We start from the raw sequence: 18,190 nt of genomic DNA, 5'->3' as shown, positions 1-18,190 counted from the left end.
GAAGCACAAAATAGGTGTGAGGTCTGACCACCATATTCACACCAGGCTTGCTCTGCATCCGGAAGTCCCCAGAAGCCAAATTTACAGGCAAAATAGGCATTGACTTGAGAAGGAAGGTGGTTTCTGGAGTGGGCACACATGGCCCAAAATAAAATTCCCAATCTTCCCCCCCCACCACCCATTATTTAAAACTGAAGCTCCATTTTTAAGGCCCTGTTGAGAATGAAAAGACTTTGGAGGCAAAATTGCATGCTTGAGCTAAACTGGAGAATCTTTACAATCCAGCAAAATTCTGCAACTGTTGAAAGGTCCAAGTATAATTTACAGTAACTTTTTGACTTACTCTAAATGCACTGGCAAACTTAAAGACATTTATTTGATTAGAAAAAATGTAATAAAGATTATTTCTTTAGAATTGCTATGTTCTTATGCGGCAGTTTTATAATTTGCTATATGTGTAAAATGAAATCTGAAAAAAAAAATTCGGACTGAAAGTAATGCAGCATATAAATAAACACAAGATGAGTGACAAATGCTGCAAGACAGATTTGAAGTTGGATTGTTTGACAATTAGTGGTTGGAAGTTATCAACCAAAATTGTGAATTCAGGACAACATAACACTGAAGCTTGAACTCTGTTAAGCTTTAAAATGGTCCAATTACAATCTACAGTGCTAGCATCGCAGGTTATTCTATTAGCAATATACCTCCTTACCACATTACTCATGAAGTGCACTATTACATACAAATCTTATTCCACCCCAATTGAAGAAAATTATAGATTGTACATTAATGATTTTTATTCAAAGCTTCTGCAAATAATTATTATTCATCCACCAATTACTAATACCCATGGAGGAGAGAACAAACATACAATGTCTGCCTTATAAAGTGCTTTGGGAGAGCCTGAGGTTCAGAAGGTGCTATATAAATGCAATTTCTTTCTTTTATTTTAGCCTCAAACTTTTGGTGATCCAATACAGACTTCTGTAAAGATTTAAATATGATTGCATTATTTTGTACCATTAGTCCCCAAGAATTAAAGTACTATATCACATGAAAATTGTTTTGAACAAAATAAACTGAAACACCACTATTTCTTGACACTTTCTTGACTAATTTTTAAAAGAAAATGACATTCCATTTGCTTTTGGGAAATGTATTAACTTATCAGATTGGCATCATTTACCTTAAATATTCTACGTAAAAACAAACTGTTTTTCATTATCTCATGGACTGTTATGCAATGTGCTCAGGTACTGTTAACCTAGTTATACATTGCCAAAAACTTGAAAGTGAAAATTCTAAGCCTTTTGGCTCATTCACTGCTTTTGAATCTCTAACGGTATTGGCTGAAGACAAAGGGATATAGAGTTTATTTAGATTAAGCACTGGATATAATCCTTACAAAAATCAAAGGATAATACCCTCATTCTTGAGTGAAATAGTCTGCATATTCCAAAGTCTTCCACTGAGTGAATTAATAAATCATACATAACTGAACAGAGAATACAGTTTGCTACAATTTACCCAATTCTCCATCTGCTGTTCCAGAACAATCTTGGAGAGTTTTTGGATGAAAATAGTGGTGGGGCGATGATGCACTCTAGATAGCCTAAACCTATCAGAGAAGATTCCAGAAAATTTTGGGTTGTAATTCTGATACAAATGTTATAGAGTAATGAAACATTAATATTGTGTTTAGCATTTTGCATCAGCTTTTCATTCCCTCTGTTACAAAGGACATTCAATATTAGTTGCCATTGGCATCAAGAATCTCACAATACAATTTTCTCACGAAGCACCAGAAAGTAATACATTTTAAAAGGTGTAAGTTCAGAATGACCAGACAGACTACTTTAAGACCACATAACTTTGTGGTGTTGACATGGCAGGAACGCAAGCTGATCAACAAACATATACTAAGTTCAGAGGCAATTAAAGCAAAGACGTCTTCACCAAAACATTTCTGTCCCAAATGAATATTTTAGCTTTATGTGACACAGGCCCTAATAGATTTACATTCAGAAATATATCAGTTTGTATACAAACAGCAAAATGAAATGAAATTTATGGAATATTCAAAACATTCTAATGGTTGCTGATGCCAGAATTCAGACCAATTATATTTCCTACAGTACAACTTTAGGCTTACTTGCTACCTTAGGCAATGTTGTCTTCCTCACACAGAGGACTTTATAGCTAATGAGAGAAAAAAAAACAAACTATTATAGTTTCACAGCACTTAAATACTTGTTAAAACAGGGTTGCAGCAAGATTGAAAACGTGTATTTTTCTTTGTTTCTTTAAAGTGGTCGTTCTTTTATTCAAATACCAGGGAATATCATAAATTTAATCGATACTGTGCAAACATGATACACCTGGTATGATTTATTTTAACAAAAGTGGCTTTTTTTCCTTAGGCATATCATTCTGTTATTAATTAATAATTAATGTGCTTCACTTATCAAAAATAGAATTCTGGCTTTCTACACAGTTTCTTTTTAATCCTGATTGTCTGTGCATTCAATATTCTTAGCCTGTGTGTTCAGCTAAGTCGTGACTAGTAGGCATTTGGATAACCTATCTGTTACTTTGCAAAGAATGCCAAAGTATATGTAACTTATCAACCAAAGTCCGTTTAGAAGGCCAATTTATTTAAAGTTATGTGAGAAATTCTTCCTCTAAAACAATATTTAATCACCTACCTTACTCCCCTGGTTGAATGCATTCTTTCTGCCCTAAAACTTTTTGTCCAATCTTTCCCTCTGCCATCGAATACCCCTGCATCCCCAGTTTTATCTCCTCTCTTCTTGGTAAATGGTTTCATGGGAAATTTGCTGCTGTTTCTTGCTATGTAGTGCATTCCAGGTAGAAGTGCAATTATAGGTGGCCAAAGAAAAAATCAATCGAACATAAAAACCTTTGGTTTAGTCATGCCAGGACCTACCAGTTGTTTCAAAGGTCTGGCTTTGGTCTTTTAAAACAATTATGCATGGAACTTTAATTTTCTATCAACATAATCCTATTAGCTCAACAAAGGTGCACCTAAAATGGCAAAGATGACTGGTTAGGGTGTGCATTCAGCAGGAAACTATTATTGGTACACCACAGGGAAAACTGCAGCAGGTAAATGCCTACATTTTCATGGCTTGCAGTCCTGCAGTTTTCATCAGCAATACTAACCAGGACTGGAATAACTAGTTGCAAGGATGTGTTACTGCTAATCAGGAATACAACCAAATGGCACAGTAAGGATTTCAGCATCAAGGCATGTATATTAACATTTTTAATGCTAATATTTATTCCCACAGTTTGAAGAGATAAAGCTTCAGACATTATAGCACCATTTTGCAGCAGGCATTAAAGCTCTACCTGCAAATGGATTAGCACCAAGTAAATATGAGCTCTATCAAGCTATGGGAGATAACGTATGGTAATGAGCAAATGTAAAGAGCTAAATAAAATAATTATTTCTGAGTGTCTATTTTTCCTTGGAGTTGGAAAGTTCATGTGTAGTAAGATCAAGATGACTCTAATACAAAGAGTTCCAAATTAACAGCTTAAATGTGTGTGTTTGTGTGTGTGTGTGTGTGTACCACCAATGATTTTATAAACTTTCAGCAGTCAGAAAGTTACTCCTTCTCCTCTCAGCTCCAGATGTGATGACAGTTGAACATTGAAGGCTGAGCTTTACCATTTGCTTTGATCAAAGAATGCTGGTTTTCAATGTCAGTGTCAGTGCAGCACAGCCAAAGCCAGGACAGAGCTGTGAAAAGTCTTTGCTCACAATCCTCAATTCCAATCTAAGGAGAGTGCTTCTAAGAGCAAAACTGGCCTTTTCTATTCGAAATCTCTGGCTGATACTTTGAGGAGATTGACTCGGTTTGAGATTTGTTGCACAAAGTTTAATTTTACATCCATTTACATTTTGAAATTGGCAGCTTGAAGGAGAAGGCGGAAATTATCGTGTTATTTAGTCCTCTATTTTGTTCTTCCTGTCAGTGTAGTGTAGTGAAAAGGTGATGAGCCTTCATTTATTTATATTCATTGTATTGACACTGTACATTCCAACTGCATCAATGTTACCCAGACTGAGTACTTAAATGATCAATGAATAATGGTCAAAAGGCAACTCAGATCTTGGTGAGTGGAGAGGTAGGAAGTCTCTCAGTTATTGTGTTCATGCTGGCATTTTGGTTCCAGAACATGGTGTAGCTCTGCAGTTTCCTTACTGAATTAAGAGTTTAATCTTATACAATGCTAGCTAGTTGGCAGCTATAGCTGCAGCAGATTTTGTCATACTATTTCCATTAAAGACCCATGCAAAAGAAAATTCATATGACACCTGGAGATTGGAGTTCCTTACCACAAAGCAATATTCTACCATATTATCTTATTTGAAAATAAACATGAACAACATTAGTCCACAAGATAACACAAGAAATGTGTACAAAAAGCTACGTTCACAAAATCACTAGTACCCGCATTAATGGAATGTTTCTCACCATATCTGGAAAAGGTACTCTGTGAAATCCCATGAATCACTGCTCAGTAGTGCTAATGCAGTTCACAGATATTAGGGTAGTGCATCCGTTCAAAGTTCAACTCCTAATCTTCAAAAACTTCCAGGAATAATGGTGGAAAAAGTTCTGTTGGACATTCCACCTTCATATGAAGAAAGCGGCTTGCGTGACACGCTCCAATCATTCGCAGGTCTGTCACCTTCATCAGTAGTTTTGGCCAAAAGTGAGCCACATTGTGCTTGCGATAATTAATGTAGTGTTCAAATGCAAGAAGGAAGGACTCCTGGATTCTTTCCACCTTATCTATGCTGGTAAGGCCAGGCCGATCTATACAAGAATAATGAAAACCCACCATTACTAAAGACAGTGAAAACAAAAGTCAATTTAATTCAATTTGGACATAAATCAGTCATAACAAAAAAAATTAAATCATGTGAGAACAACAATGGGGAAGCTTTATTCCAATCAATGACAAATATTAGCACACAAAATCCCATGGGCTGAAGTTCAATAAGATCAGTTTGTGATTACAGGATTCTGATATATGATTGCCTACCTCACCTTGACTGGACAAGGGGTAATGTTGTCTCTTATCTCAAGAGGATTGGAATATAAAAGCAGAGATGTGCTCCTGAGACTTTATAAAGCTCTGGTTAGGCCCCATTTGGAGTACTGTGTCCAGTTTTGGTCCCCACACCTCAGGAAGGACATACTGGCACTGGAACGTGTCCAGCGGAGATTTACATGGATGATCCATGGAATGGTAGGTCTAACATACGAGGAACGGCTGAGGATCCTGGGATTGTATTCATTGGAGTTTAGAAGATTAAGGGGAGACTTTAATAGAGACGTACAAGATAATACATGGCTTGGAAAGGGTGGATGCTAGGAAATTGTTTCCATTAGACGAGGAGACTAGGACCTGTGGACACAGCCGTAGAATTAGAGGGGGTCAATTCAGAACAGAAATGCAGAGACATTTCTTCAGCCAGAGAGTGGTGGGCCTGTGGAATTCATTGCCACGGAGTGCAGTGGAGGCCGGGACGCTAAATGTCTTCAAGGCAGAGATTGATAGATTCTTGTTGTCTCGAGGAATTAAGGGCTACGGGGAGAACGCTGGTAAGTGGAGTTGAAATGCCCATCAGCCATGATTGAATGGCAGAGTGGACTTGATGGGCCGAATGGCCTTACTTCCACTCCTTTGTTTTATGGTCTTATGGCAGTACACAAACATTATGCTACCCATTCCTCTCCCTGACGTTTTGAACAGGTTGCTGATTGGCTGCTGATAGGGAGCTCAGTGCCCGGCAGTAGTGTAGCAACTGACAGACAGAAAAATGAATGGGTAAGATTAATGGTCCCATCATCAGCTCTTGATTCTCCCACACTGACCCTTACCCATTCCTTTGTCCGTCTAATTTTGTTTTTCTCTCTCTCTTTATCTTGGCTCCATCTCCACCTAATGTTTACTGCTCCACCCTCCTCATCGTACATACATAATATAAACACATATATAATCTTTGCCTAGATACAATCAGTTCTGAAAAAGGGTCACTGGAGCCAAAATGTTACCTCTGCTTTCCTCTGCCATAAATATGTGAGAGTGTGTGAGTGATTGAGTGTGTCTGGTGTGAGAATGCCTGTGTGTGTGTATGGTGTGTGAGTGATTATGTCTGGTGTGTGAGTGTATGCGTATGTGTGTGTATAGCATCAATGAGGCCTCATTTTATGAAGAGATGAATTCTCCTGACCCCTGAATGACATGAGCAATGCTGAATCCGTTGGGTATGGGAAAATGAGATTTTTGATGTCAAGGGAGAGAGTCCTGTTTTCTATGGCGTGATGAGACTCTTACTAGTGAGTGGCGAGAGGTCTATTTGCATGAATAATATCATGTTATTCCGTATTCTTGCCTTATTTATCTGAATTTGTAGAGTGTGGAGAGAAACTAGACAGCAATAAATCCTGACATGAAAGTCAGAATGGCTATTTGATGGCTCTAGATCCTGCATATCGTCCACAACATCTCAACCAGTGGGCCCTGAACTTCAGCCACTCAGCGTGTAGATTGGCATCAGACATGCGCCAACCTCATCATGTTGGCACATCTCTGATTCACTCATGATAAGTCCTCCACTTTAATGTTGCACTTAGCAGTGCACTGATACCTTTCACTGTAATTCTGCTGCCAGGTTGCTTTGCACCAAGGGACAGGCACATATCCCATGCATCAGAGCACGGAGCACCTCTGGGCTCTTCAGGTGTTTTCTTAGCATCTACTCACCTCATCTCCTTGGATGCCCACAGAAGCTCTGCTGCTTTTCTGCACTTTTCCACCTTATTCAGAACATACAGGCTCACTGTTCACTGTCCTTATGTCCTGCTTTGCATTGCCTTTTAGTCCAGTCATAAAGGGAGCTAGTGTGTCATGAATGTCAGTACTGATCAGTCAAGGGGGTGGACATGCTGCTGTATGGCAGTGTGCTCTTTCAATCTCACAGCTCCAGCATGTGCCAGCAGCTGATGTAGCAAACACACTGCATAGGCTTCAGCCAAATGGTGTCATGATCATGGGTCAGAATCTGTGTTATTTTAAGAAAAAATCCTGATGAAGGGCTTTTGCCCAAAATGTCAAGAGTCCTGTTCCTTGATTGCTGCCTGACCTACTGTGTTTTTCCAGCACTACACTCTCAACTTTGATCTGCAGTCCTCACTTTTGCCTGACAGAAAAAGGTTCCATTCCATCAATGTACGTGTCCCCAGTGATCACTAGCATCACATCCTAGAAGTCTGCACCAGATAAGCTGGGAGCTGACATGGTACCTATATCTTAGTATCTCTTGTTACTGCTTCCCTCTATCTAGGGTAGATGACCCCATTACTCAGTCCCCTAACTCAGACAATTAGCCTCCTAAAGACAGGGCTTGGATGTGTGGATTAGTCGTGAGGAGCTGCCTCACAGTGCCTGGAACTGGGTTCCATTCCACCCTTGGGCAACTGTCGGTGTGGATTTTGCAGATTCTCCCCAAGTATGCCTGGGTTTCCTCCAAGTACTCTGGTTTCCTCCCATTGTCCAAAGATGTGCCATTTAGGTGGATTGACCATGGGAAATATAGGGACAGGAAGGGGGCCTGGATCTGGGTGGGATGCTCTTTAGACTGTCAGCGTAGACTCGATGGGCCGAATGGGCTGTTTCTGCACTGTACAGAGTGTCCAGTATAATCCTTGCATGTTGCGTCCTGTAGAACTACAGCAACCAAAGTGGGAATGCTAAAGAGCTGGCAGAGTGGCAGCAGCCTTCCGAGTAGGAAGATGAAAGAATTGAGCATCAGGAACATCACTTTTTGCATGACAGAGGAGCAGCAGGCACAATAATCCAGAAAGGGTCTGATTAATCTGCTTCCAACAGATGGGAGTTGGGTGCAGTGATCATCCACTGACTGTAATTTTGTTTTGTTGCTCAAAGGCTAATGACTTCTGTTTGTTCTCAAAAGCAAATACAACATTTTTGTTTGTTTCTCTTTGCTTTTCCTGTTGCTCAATAAAAGCTTACATTTTCAACTGCTTGAAAGTTTTCCAGCTTATGATGCCCCACACTGAGCAATGTTATACTGGGTGTTAGAGAGGAGGGGCATGGCCTTAGTTAGACATGGCTCTGAGATGGAATGGCACTAGGTATGGGTAAGCTACATGGCTTGATTCTTGGAACTGCAGTTAAAATGATATTCAATCAGACAAGTGATGATATAAGTTGGTACAGTAACACAGTGGTTAACACTGCTGCCTCATAGTGCTTGGGACATGGGTTCCATTCCACCCTTGGGCGACTGTGTGGAGTTTGCACGTTCTCCTCCTGTTTGCACAGTTTTTCTCCGAGTACTCCGGTTTCCTCCCAATAGTCCAAAGATGCGCTGTTTACGTGGATTGGCCATGGGAAATATAGGGGCCTGGGTCTGGATGGGATGCTCTTTAGAATGTCAGTGTGGACTCAATGGGCTGAATGACCTGATCCACACTGTAGGGATTCTATGATAAAGAAGTAATATAGTTAAGAATGTCAACTTTAATCTCTCTTAAAAATCAGCTGTGAAACCAATGTGCCCTTAGAATCTCTTGCTTTTTGTTACGCTCTTGCCAGTGTACGTGGAAAGGCTATTCATAGTTGACAGTGACTAACATGGTGCAGGCTTCACTTTAAATATGTGCCAAGGGCAGAAATCCCAGAATGCAGAGCAATGACAAATGCTACTATAACCATTGGTAAGCAAACCGCAGTGTGAGGGCAGGACCACAGACAACTGGTGCATACAGCATGAGGTTAGCTGAGGACAATTGTGAGAGATAATTCACTAGAGCTCAGAGAGAGAAACCTTCCAGCTAACTCCCTGAAGTCAGCAATCTGCCATTGCTAACATTCAGTATATCCGCAACTCACACTCTTAACAATCCTGAAACCTTGATGTCCAAATTTCATAGTAGCCAGTGCATCAACTATTCAAATATGACAAGCTCATTCCCTAATCATATAGCAACTGACACTTCTCTTTCTTCTTGAATCAGTGTAGAACTAGCAGGCACAGGTGTACCTGTGTCTCCTCAGCCCTCTGGAGAAGATGGTGCTTTGAATCATTGTGCTGGTAGTGAATGAGGTTATTGCAACCAACATCACTGTAGTTATCTAGGTCAATGGCATATTTCTGCCTTATGCATCTTTTAAAATTCCACTACACTCTTATCCCCAGGCTACAGACATTATAACTTTGACTCCTCACTTTCCAACCAATTCACCATCTACCATTGCACTGAGCAATATCATGAATAAATTTCAGTGCTGGTGCAATTCTAGGTATCTAGATAGTACTCTTCTAATGATTTGGCTGATTAATTCAAATATAGGGTCCTCTGACTGTTTGTAATAGGAAGAATACAAGATATACTTAACAAACCCTGGCTTACAAAACCTAAAAGAAATGCTTACTGTTAAATGCATTTTCATAATTAAGGAGGAAATAATCCTGTGTGCCCATAGCTACACTGATGCCCATCCTAAGATAATCAGAAAAAACTCATCATATGTTTCTTTAGCATTCTAGAAATCTCATGAATAGGAAATGTTCCCTGCAATCAAAAGCAATATGTCTGCACTAGTTTTGAGTTACCTGGTAGCATGAGGGGTTATCATTCCCCTTGTTTTCTCTATGGCAACACCTCAGCCAATCAAAGTCGACTTAGCAACTAACCAGCATTCTTTCCTGCTGGTGCATAAACTGCTGTTATGGTTTGCAATTGGCGTTCTTGCATTTGTGTAGATGAACGCAAACCATAAAGTCTTAGCAATGCATCTCTCCTTCCAGCAAGATTTAAACTGAAATTCTCTGACATGTTCTTGTCTTTTCCTATCACAACTGACTAGTCACATGATTTTATCTTTAATTTCAATGACACTTTAAAAATATTGTTCCTGGTATAATGGACCAGACCAAAACCCCTTAAAATTCTTTAAGGAGATAGCCTCGACCCTAATTTCTCTTATTTAGAAGCAACTCTAAGGTGTGGCATTCCAGATTGGGCAAACTATGAGGCTGTAAGCAAAACATACTTTATTCTTAGACTACAATTAAAATACAGAAAAAATAATTTTTCAAAAATTGGCTTAACTGTAACTCTATCGAAATTCTTAACAAAATAATATTTGTCAATTACTACTGATTAGCTGTTCCATAAACAACCTTGGCGAAGGCAAATAGAAAGAAAACACAAATCCAGCAATGGGGGAAGAACATGAGGTTTGCAAAGACACACCTGTGACTTCCAAAATTCTAACTTCACCAAATGAAAGCAAAGCCTGCAAACTGTGGCTCTGTGTGAGCGTAACTCCACCCACTCATGCTTCTTCTGTCTACTTTGGAAAAAATAACCCAACTAGGTTCTCACACTGCTGGGCACACAGCAGGGAACACTTGCTTTCAAGAGGAACAGGACAGAACAAGTCCCTTTTACAGGCCTATCACATCCCACTGGAATGTGAACATTGTTGGTAAGACCAGAATTTATTGCTCATTCCCAATTGTCTTTGAGAAAGTGGCATTCCATGTAACGTAGGTCCGCCCAGTGTTTTCTGTAGAGGTTGATATGACTGAGTAGCACGCTGATGAAGTTCGAAGGGCCATAGAGAGTCAACTACATCGTTAGAATTAAATGGAGGCTAGATCAGATAAGAATAGCAGGTCTCTATTTGAAGGACAGCTGTTTTACGATGATTATTTAGAAGATGAATTCTGGATTTATGATGTGTTTAAAGTAAAATTCCATTTTGATTTGAACTTTCGTCTCAGAGGGCTAGTCGGGGCCACTGGAATACAAGTCTATTAAAAGTAACATGGTGCTCCTACTCTGTTTTCTTTACTGATTGACTGAAATGCACCTTTACATCTTGTCTCATTTAAACAGCTTACAGATCATTCATTGCACAACAATTAATCAAATGTTCTATTTGTGCTTGGAATTATTTTCTGTGCCCACCACATTTCACGTAGTTCAATAAAACACTTGGCTGTTTTTCAGCTTTGCAAGGACAGTACCAGCAAAGAGAACTTATTTAGTCACCTCCTTCATCACTCCCAAAATTTGAACCAACCTTTTGTGCACTTCTAATATTCTTCTATTTTACACAAAGTTTAATTTCTTCTTTGGCTGAATATTAATGGAGATTTGTTGGAATATAATTCTCTGTAACACCAGTATCAAATTTCTTTCATTGTCACAATATCATAAATTACCTGGAAAATGGCACATGTAACATGAGAGCAGAATGATTAAAAATGTCACACTACATCGAAGGCCAGATCACTGACAGTAAAAGCTTGGCCAGATTTATGAAATTTAATGCTGGAATTGTAAATGACAATCCAATGTTTAGGCAGATAATCTCGGCATTTTTCACTGAGTTGTAACCTACCTGTACAAGGTTGATGGAGAGAGACTACATTTGCACTATTATTTAGTTTGCTACTTTTGTTCAGTTAAGAAACTAAACAAAGGATAAATCCTCTAACTCTAAGCATTCAGTGACTGCCAGAGTTTCTGCAGGAACACCTACATCAGTGTTGAATTATTGCAGGGAACTCTGAAGGTACAAATCCATTTGGGAAAAAAAATATTTTATGTAACACAGCAGAAAATGTCATGATACCTGAAGACATCAAAAGCACAGCCTGGAGCAGAGCCACTTCACTGTCATCCAAGTTGAATGCAGACAAAGATATTCCCAGATCAAAAATTGCATCTGATACAACACCAAGGCCTCCATTTTTTAACTGTTCTCTCTTGACAGCTATCTCTCCATTCAAAGTTAAAGTCTCACTTTCAGGATCATAGCGGACAGCTGCCCTCAGGGACATGATTTCCATACAGCAGCCTTTCAAAAGGACAATCTGGTCTTCACATGGTAGCTAGAAAATAAAACAAAGCAATCGGTTCACAACATAAAATGGCAGTTGTACTTGAAAACCGATGGCAGTTTGCATTCTACATTTAATTAATAATATTTGCTTTGTAATTTTTTTACAAAACAATGACAGAAAAACATAATGCTCGCAGAATTAATTTCCTGCCAAAATATTTCAAGGGAAATCACACTCAAGGTTTGTATCAAAAGATTCAATGAAAATGAAGAACAGCTTGTCAGGAGCAGTACCAAACACAGCATAAAACATGGTGTCTATCTGCTGAAGCTACAACACTTTGCATGCCAGAGTGCTAGCATCATACAATAGACAGGGCAGAGTCATCCCACAACCAACATTTCAAATCTAATTCTGCCGTCTTGTCAAATCCAGCGGTGAACTGTGGTGGAAAATTAAACAAGAGACTTTACTATTTGAGGTGAATGGTGACTGAATTGGTGAAGGTCATTGATGAAGCAGTTGAAAATGGTTGCATCTAGGAGAGTTTCATGTGGTCTACCTCTAAACCAGATAGGTCCAGGTTCAAGTCTTATCAGCTCCAGAAATGTGTAATCACATCTCTAAACAGACTGATTAGAAAGTATCTACCCTGAGGAGCTCCTGCAGAGATGTCCTGAAGCAGAGATGGCTGACCTCCAACAACCACAACTATCTTCCTTTGTGCCAGGTATGGTTCATCCAGCTGAGAGTTCAGATTTCTCTCGAGTCTAGTTTGCTTGAGATTCAGTCTACAACCAGTACAGCTCAAACTTTAACTCTATAGATGCTGGTTTGGGTCCTGCTGGGTCATTGTTGTTCTCTCTGTCAGAACAGACTCTGTGAGCAATAGCGAATTCAACATGGTCAAAGGGTTGGAGGAGTCTAAATACTCAGTCTGAAAAGATGACCGCTTCAACCTACCTTAGCTGCATCCCCACTGATCTGGAGATGATTATGGTCAACTTTGAACCAATGAGGCTGGGAAGGTGATCATTTAGAACTGCCCAAGCTGGGCCGACTGACTGCCCCTCTTTTGCAGTTACGTTAGAGCCCGGGTGTCCTTGGAGAAGGAGCACGCGGTGTCCACCAACACCCTGGAGTTGTTCAGGGAGAGGTGGGCGCCGCAGGGAGTGGAGTGCATCATTTCCCCCCCCAACTCTATTTTGATTTAATCCCTGCCCTCCCCTTCACTGTTTTGATCACACAGCATTGCCCTTTGATGTGAAGGGCACTGCTTGTCACTGGCCACCCGGGTGTTTTCCTATCTTCCTGGTGGTGGAAATTGAATAAGGATTTGTGCACTTTGTCTCTCTCACTGTGTCTCACACCTGCACACACACATTCTGGGTGCTGGGGAAAACATAAGCACTACTGCAGATAGGCAATAGTGCGGGGGTAAGGAAAAAAAAAGAAAAAAAAAACTGCCCAAGCTCTGACTGGTTTACTTGGATACTATTCATTATTGAATCATCTGGACTAAGTTTATCAGTGAATGTCCACTCAGGAATTCTCCTGGATAGTCATGTGGCATTATAAACAGCGTATCTTTCAGACGATCAGACATGGACAAGCTGCACTGGAATGGGACCAGACATCCAAAATCAGTTATTTCAGTATAAAACTGGTGTCTGGACACTTGGCAGATGACCAAACATTTGGTCAAGAAGATATGTTTAAGTGGTTCCTTAAAGGTGAAAAGCAGGATTGTGAGATTCAGTGGATAAAGGAGCTGCATCAGCAGCTAAAACCACTGTCATTAATAGTGATATGAGTAAAACCAGGGAATGCTAAAGACCAGGAATAGTACTGTGCAGTTAACTTGGAGGGATGTGAAACTAGTGGAGATTAAAGATAGACAGGCGAGGTAGTGGAGGAGTTGGACAGATGTGTGTGAAGTTTAACATGAAGGCATTGCTCATCCAGGAGCCAGTGTGGATAAATGAGTTCAAGGATGTGGGTGAACATCACTACCTGAAAGTTAGAACACAGGATCACAGAATTATGTCATGATTGTAGATACTAGAATTCGGAAGGCCACCCATAAATGCATTGAAACAATCAGGTCTAGAGGTAACAAGGACAAGGAGAAGGGTTTCAGCAACAATGAGCTGAGGTAATGGTGGTGTCAGGCGATGTTAGGATTTGGGAATGGTTGTTTTAGTGATAGTGCAGATAGGTCATTGAAAACTCATTTCAGAATCACATGCTACATCAACTTTGTGACAGTTTGGTTTGTGATCAGAATCGAAGACAATGGGTTTGTTCTTGCCAAATAATTAACTGGAGGGACTTTTTGCTAGTCCAGTACTGGATGTCAGACAGCAGTGGTGATGGGTTTCAGCCATTTGACATTTGAAAATCGCCATGCTTTTGGATGATATCACTAAGGACCAGTATAGATGAAAAATAGTTGTGAATCAGTACTACGAACACTAGAGATAACAGTGTGAGAATGGAAAGAGTACCAGCCGAGTGAATCTATGCCTATTGTTAGACCGATAGCAGTGGAACCAGATCAGTGCAGCTCCTCCCAGTTAGTTAACATTGGAGAAATGAGATTCAAATAGTCCATTAACACAGATATCATAAATAAGGAAACAAAAATCCCTACCTCACAGAACATTGGTAGCTTTTTGGCAAAATCCACTACCCTTGTAATTGCGGGTGTGATAATTTTTGTAAACTCACTGAACGCTTCCAGGTCTACCTTGCTCCCTTCAGGTGCATTCACTATTGGTGCTTGCCCAATATCTTCAGGCTAGAGATTGAAAAAAACCACACATGTAATTGCTTCATGAATTGATTTGTGCTGGTCCCTTTCTCAATATTGCTATGTTGTCCTATTATTATGGCAACAATTAGTATTAATACTTATCAATGCATTTAACATTACTTTTGCCAATTCACCATCAACTACATTTTCAAATGTCAGCTTCATCCCATACGTCTTTCACAGGACGTTAACTGGCCAGGGATCGGATTCCAGGGATCCTGGGTGCCATTTGCTCATATGGCTTTGGGTTAACTTATCGGGCTCTTGGGAGAGAAGAGGAAGTCTATCAGACCTACAAAGCCAGTCTCTTTTAAATGGATTGTGGTTGTCAGATCCAGCAAAGTCTGTACATTCTTTATTCTAGGAGCCTGCAAGCCAGGCTCTAGCCAAAAAATATCACTTGTGATTCATCCACTGATAAAATCCATCTCAGCTGAAATTGTAATTAAAACTGCTGCATTACTTCAGGACCAGATTTTGTGCTGCATCCTGGGTTTGTGAATAAATTAATGCTTTACCTGCAGTATTGAATCAAATCCTTGAGTAAAGTAACAAAATCATTCCGGAGTCACGGTCAAAACAAATTAATGATTGGGAAAGTCCATGCAAATTGGGAACTAAAGAGGAACTTCTTATACCGACAGCATGGAGCAGTGAGAGGAGTTGGAGAAGTGTCTGTACTGACAGCATTGAGGTGAAGGAGAGAATGTGACAATGAAAAGGATGACAATTAGTTGGAATGATTGTTCAGGTAATTCCCCCTCCACCCCCACACTCCCCATTGAATATGGATAAACCTGTATATCACTTTAAAAAGGCTGAGTATGATACCAAGAGTTCATAAACAGGGTTAAATGATTCTGAATTAATGACAAGTTTGTTAGGAATTTAGAATCTATGATTCCAAATTTGATCCCAGTAATTTGTTCACTCTGACTCCAGAGAAATTTGCAATCTTGGGATAATATTTTGCATGAGATCAGTTAATGAAGTATGTTGGTATATTGTGTCTATTCAGCCTTCTGTTTACAAGTGCAGTGAATCCCCATATTAAGGTGCCTCATACAGAGTTGTTTCACACCATGGATTATAATAAGACTTCTGTGTGCATTTAACATTGGGATTTCTGCGTAAGTGCCATTTCTGGCCAGAGCCAATATAGTGTCACGCGTCCTCATTTTGGTGTCATTGTGGAAATGCCACTCCTGTTCCCTGATGTGCTCACGCTCACCATAGCCACTTCCCACCTTGGCCCTCCCACTATCTTCTTCATCCTCTCTCACAGCAAATGCTTTGTAGAGGGAAGTGGTGAGTGGGAGATGATGGCAAACAGGAGGAAAATGGTTAGTGGGAGAAGCCAGGGAATAAGGACAGAGTTGATGAGATGGAACATAAGTAGATGGTTTTTTAAAAGATCCATTCATGGGATGAGGGTGTCACTGGCTCAGCCATCATTTATTGTCTATCCAAGAGGGCAATTAAGAGTAAATCACACTTCTGTGGATCTGGAGACAAATGGAATGTGGATCAGGTAAGAACTGCAGTTTTCTTCCCTAAAGGACATTTGTGAATAAGACCGGTTTTTCCAACAATTAACATTTATTTCAATGGTCATCATTAGATTCTTAATTCAAGATTTTTATTGGGGTTTGATCTCAAATTCCATCATCTGCTGTGACGGGATTCGAACCTGGATGCCCAGAACTGGGATCTCTGGATTAACAGCCTAGCAATAATACTCCACCCCATATTACTTTTAAACATATTTCATTTGGATCTTAAAATTGATCTTACTTTGAAAAATATTCCATTTAAGATGGAATTTAAATTTAAGAATGTACAAGATTAAACTTACATGGTATAAGAGATGAGAAAATTCTTTCAAAACTTAATTACAGCTATTACATTGGTTGTAATTGCTTGAAGTTGCTTCACTTAAATGTACACTCATCAGGACACAACAACAATGCTAACAGAGAAAGCACTGCACAGGCAGGCAGTGATTGTTCAGCCCAAGAAGGGGAGACTGTTCAGAAGGGGAGACTGATTGTTCAGCCCAAGATGTCAAATGTCATGTTATAATTCTGACATGTCTCCTTGTATAATGTTACGTGATCTTATCTCTGCTTTGGTAATAATAAACCATCATTGCTGATGATTTCCTGCTATAATGGACTAAAACTGGCAACTTCAACTTGTTGGAACTATGTGAATGCAAATAGTACATTAACATGTATTTTCGTATTAACTGTTTTAAATGGCTTAGTACCAAGGAATGTTTTCAGATTCTCACAGATTCTCTATATATCTGTGAAAATTGTTTCTTTTTTCAAAACATTTGGAAATAAAGTTGATAACCAAAGCATTTGCAAAATGTAAAACAGCAAGGGACACTGCTTATTTCATGGAATACTGGGAATTAACACATCTAATTTTTCATCAGCTGCTCAGCAACTTGCCAGGAATTTTCTCTTCTGTTTCCAGTGATTTCCTTGAGCATTGGTGCCCATGTGGGCTTCCGTCACGGTTCTGATAAGTTCCCATTCCTCATCTGTCGGCTCAGGTTTGTTTATAAGTGCCTTTGTCAGTTCCTCGCGACGTCTCTTTTCCCTGTTTTCTTCTATTAGTTTGCGTTTTGCTAACCGTTTGCCATCATCCAACACCACTAATTACACAGAGAAACAAAGCAATCAAACGACCGTGCTTTCTTTTTACATTTTATGATCACTGCTCTTCCGAGCATCGCGACATAAACATTAGTACAATTATGCTATTGATGCCAGTTTAACAGGATCCCTCAGCCTTGACTGGGTGATTTCAGGAATTGTTCGAAACGTTTCTTTGAAGGACATAAATTACCAAGCTTTTATAATAAAAAAAACTGTAGCTGTCTGAAATAAAAGAAAACAGAAGCGGAACCCCCTTCACCATCATATTTGCCAAACTGTCTGTGTTACATGCAATTTTTACCTCCTCAGCATTTCAAATATTCTATGCAATACAGTTTGGAAGAGAATTTTAAGGATTAAGTTCTTTGATTGTAACTGATTTGTAAACGTCTTGTAGAATGGTGTACAGCAATGATGTTAGGGGAAAGGGAACTGTAAAAAGCTATTTTGAAAAATAGAAAGCAGAAAATAACTAAAAAATCAATAGGAAAGCTGCTTACAGTCAGTTGCCATGCCAACTGCAATGCACTTTTTGAACCGGCATTCCTGACATTGATTTCTTGTTACTTTGTCGATGATGCATTTTCCTTCATATTTACAACTGTAGGCTGGATGAAGGTTTTTCTGTATGGTTCTCCTGAAAAAGCCCTAAAGAAAAACATGAGGATTTAGAAGGTACCCATTCCTTTAATCCTCAAAATACTTTGTGGTATTACAGCTGAAATATAGACAGAGAGTAGTATTCAACAATTTTTCCAGGCCACTTCTGTTTCAACT

At 39.6% G+C, this 18,190-nt stretch overlaps 1 protein-coding gene across 2 annotated transcripts in view; it reads right to left on the bottom strand.

The window, feature by feature from the left end:
- Positions 1-1,158: 1,158 nt before the first annotated feature.
- The window catches only part of LOC132815656 (thyroid hormone receptor beta), a 188,108-nt gene continuing 171,076 nt past the window's right edge, over positions 1,159-18,190 (bottom strand). For both annotated transcript variants that reach the window (XM_060824646.1, XM_060824647.1), the window contains exons 5-9: positions 17,914-18,061; positions 17,204-17,409; positions 14,583-14,729; positions 11,719-11,977; positions 1,159-4,853 (exon numbers count right to left, since the gene is read on the bottom strand). In XM_060824646.1, the coding sequence (XP_060680629.1) occupies positions 4,612-4,853; positions 11,719-11,977; positions 14,583-14,729; positions 17,204-17,409; positions 17,914-18,061 (1,002 nt within the window). In that variant the 3' untranslated portion in view covers positions 1,159-4,611. The remainder of the gene's footprint in view (positions 4,854-11,718; positions 11,978-14,582; positions 14,730-17,203; positions 17,410-17,913; positions 18,062-18,190) is intronic.

The sequence above is a fragment of the Hemiscyllium ocellatum genome, chromosome 5 (assembly GCF_020745735.1).
Source record: "Hemiscyllium ocellatum isolate sHemOce1 chromosome 5, sHemOce1.pat.X.cur, whole genome shotgun sequence".
In the NCBI taxonomy this organism is placed as follows: Eukaryota; Metazoa; Chordata; class Chondrichthyes; order Orectolobiformes; family Hemiscylliidae; genus Hemiscyllium; species Hemiscyllium ocellatum.
Note: the sequence above shows the minus strand (reverse complement) of the source record. Positions and strands in the feature narration are given on the sequence as shown.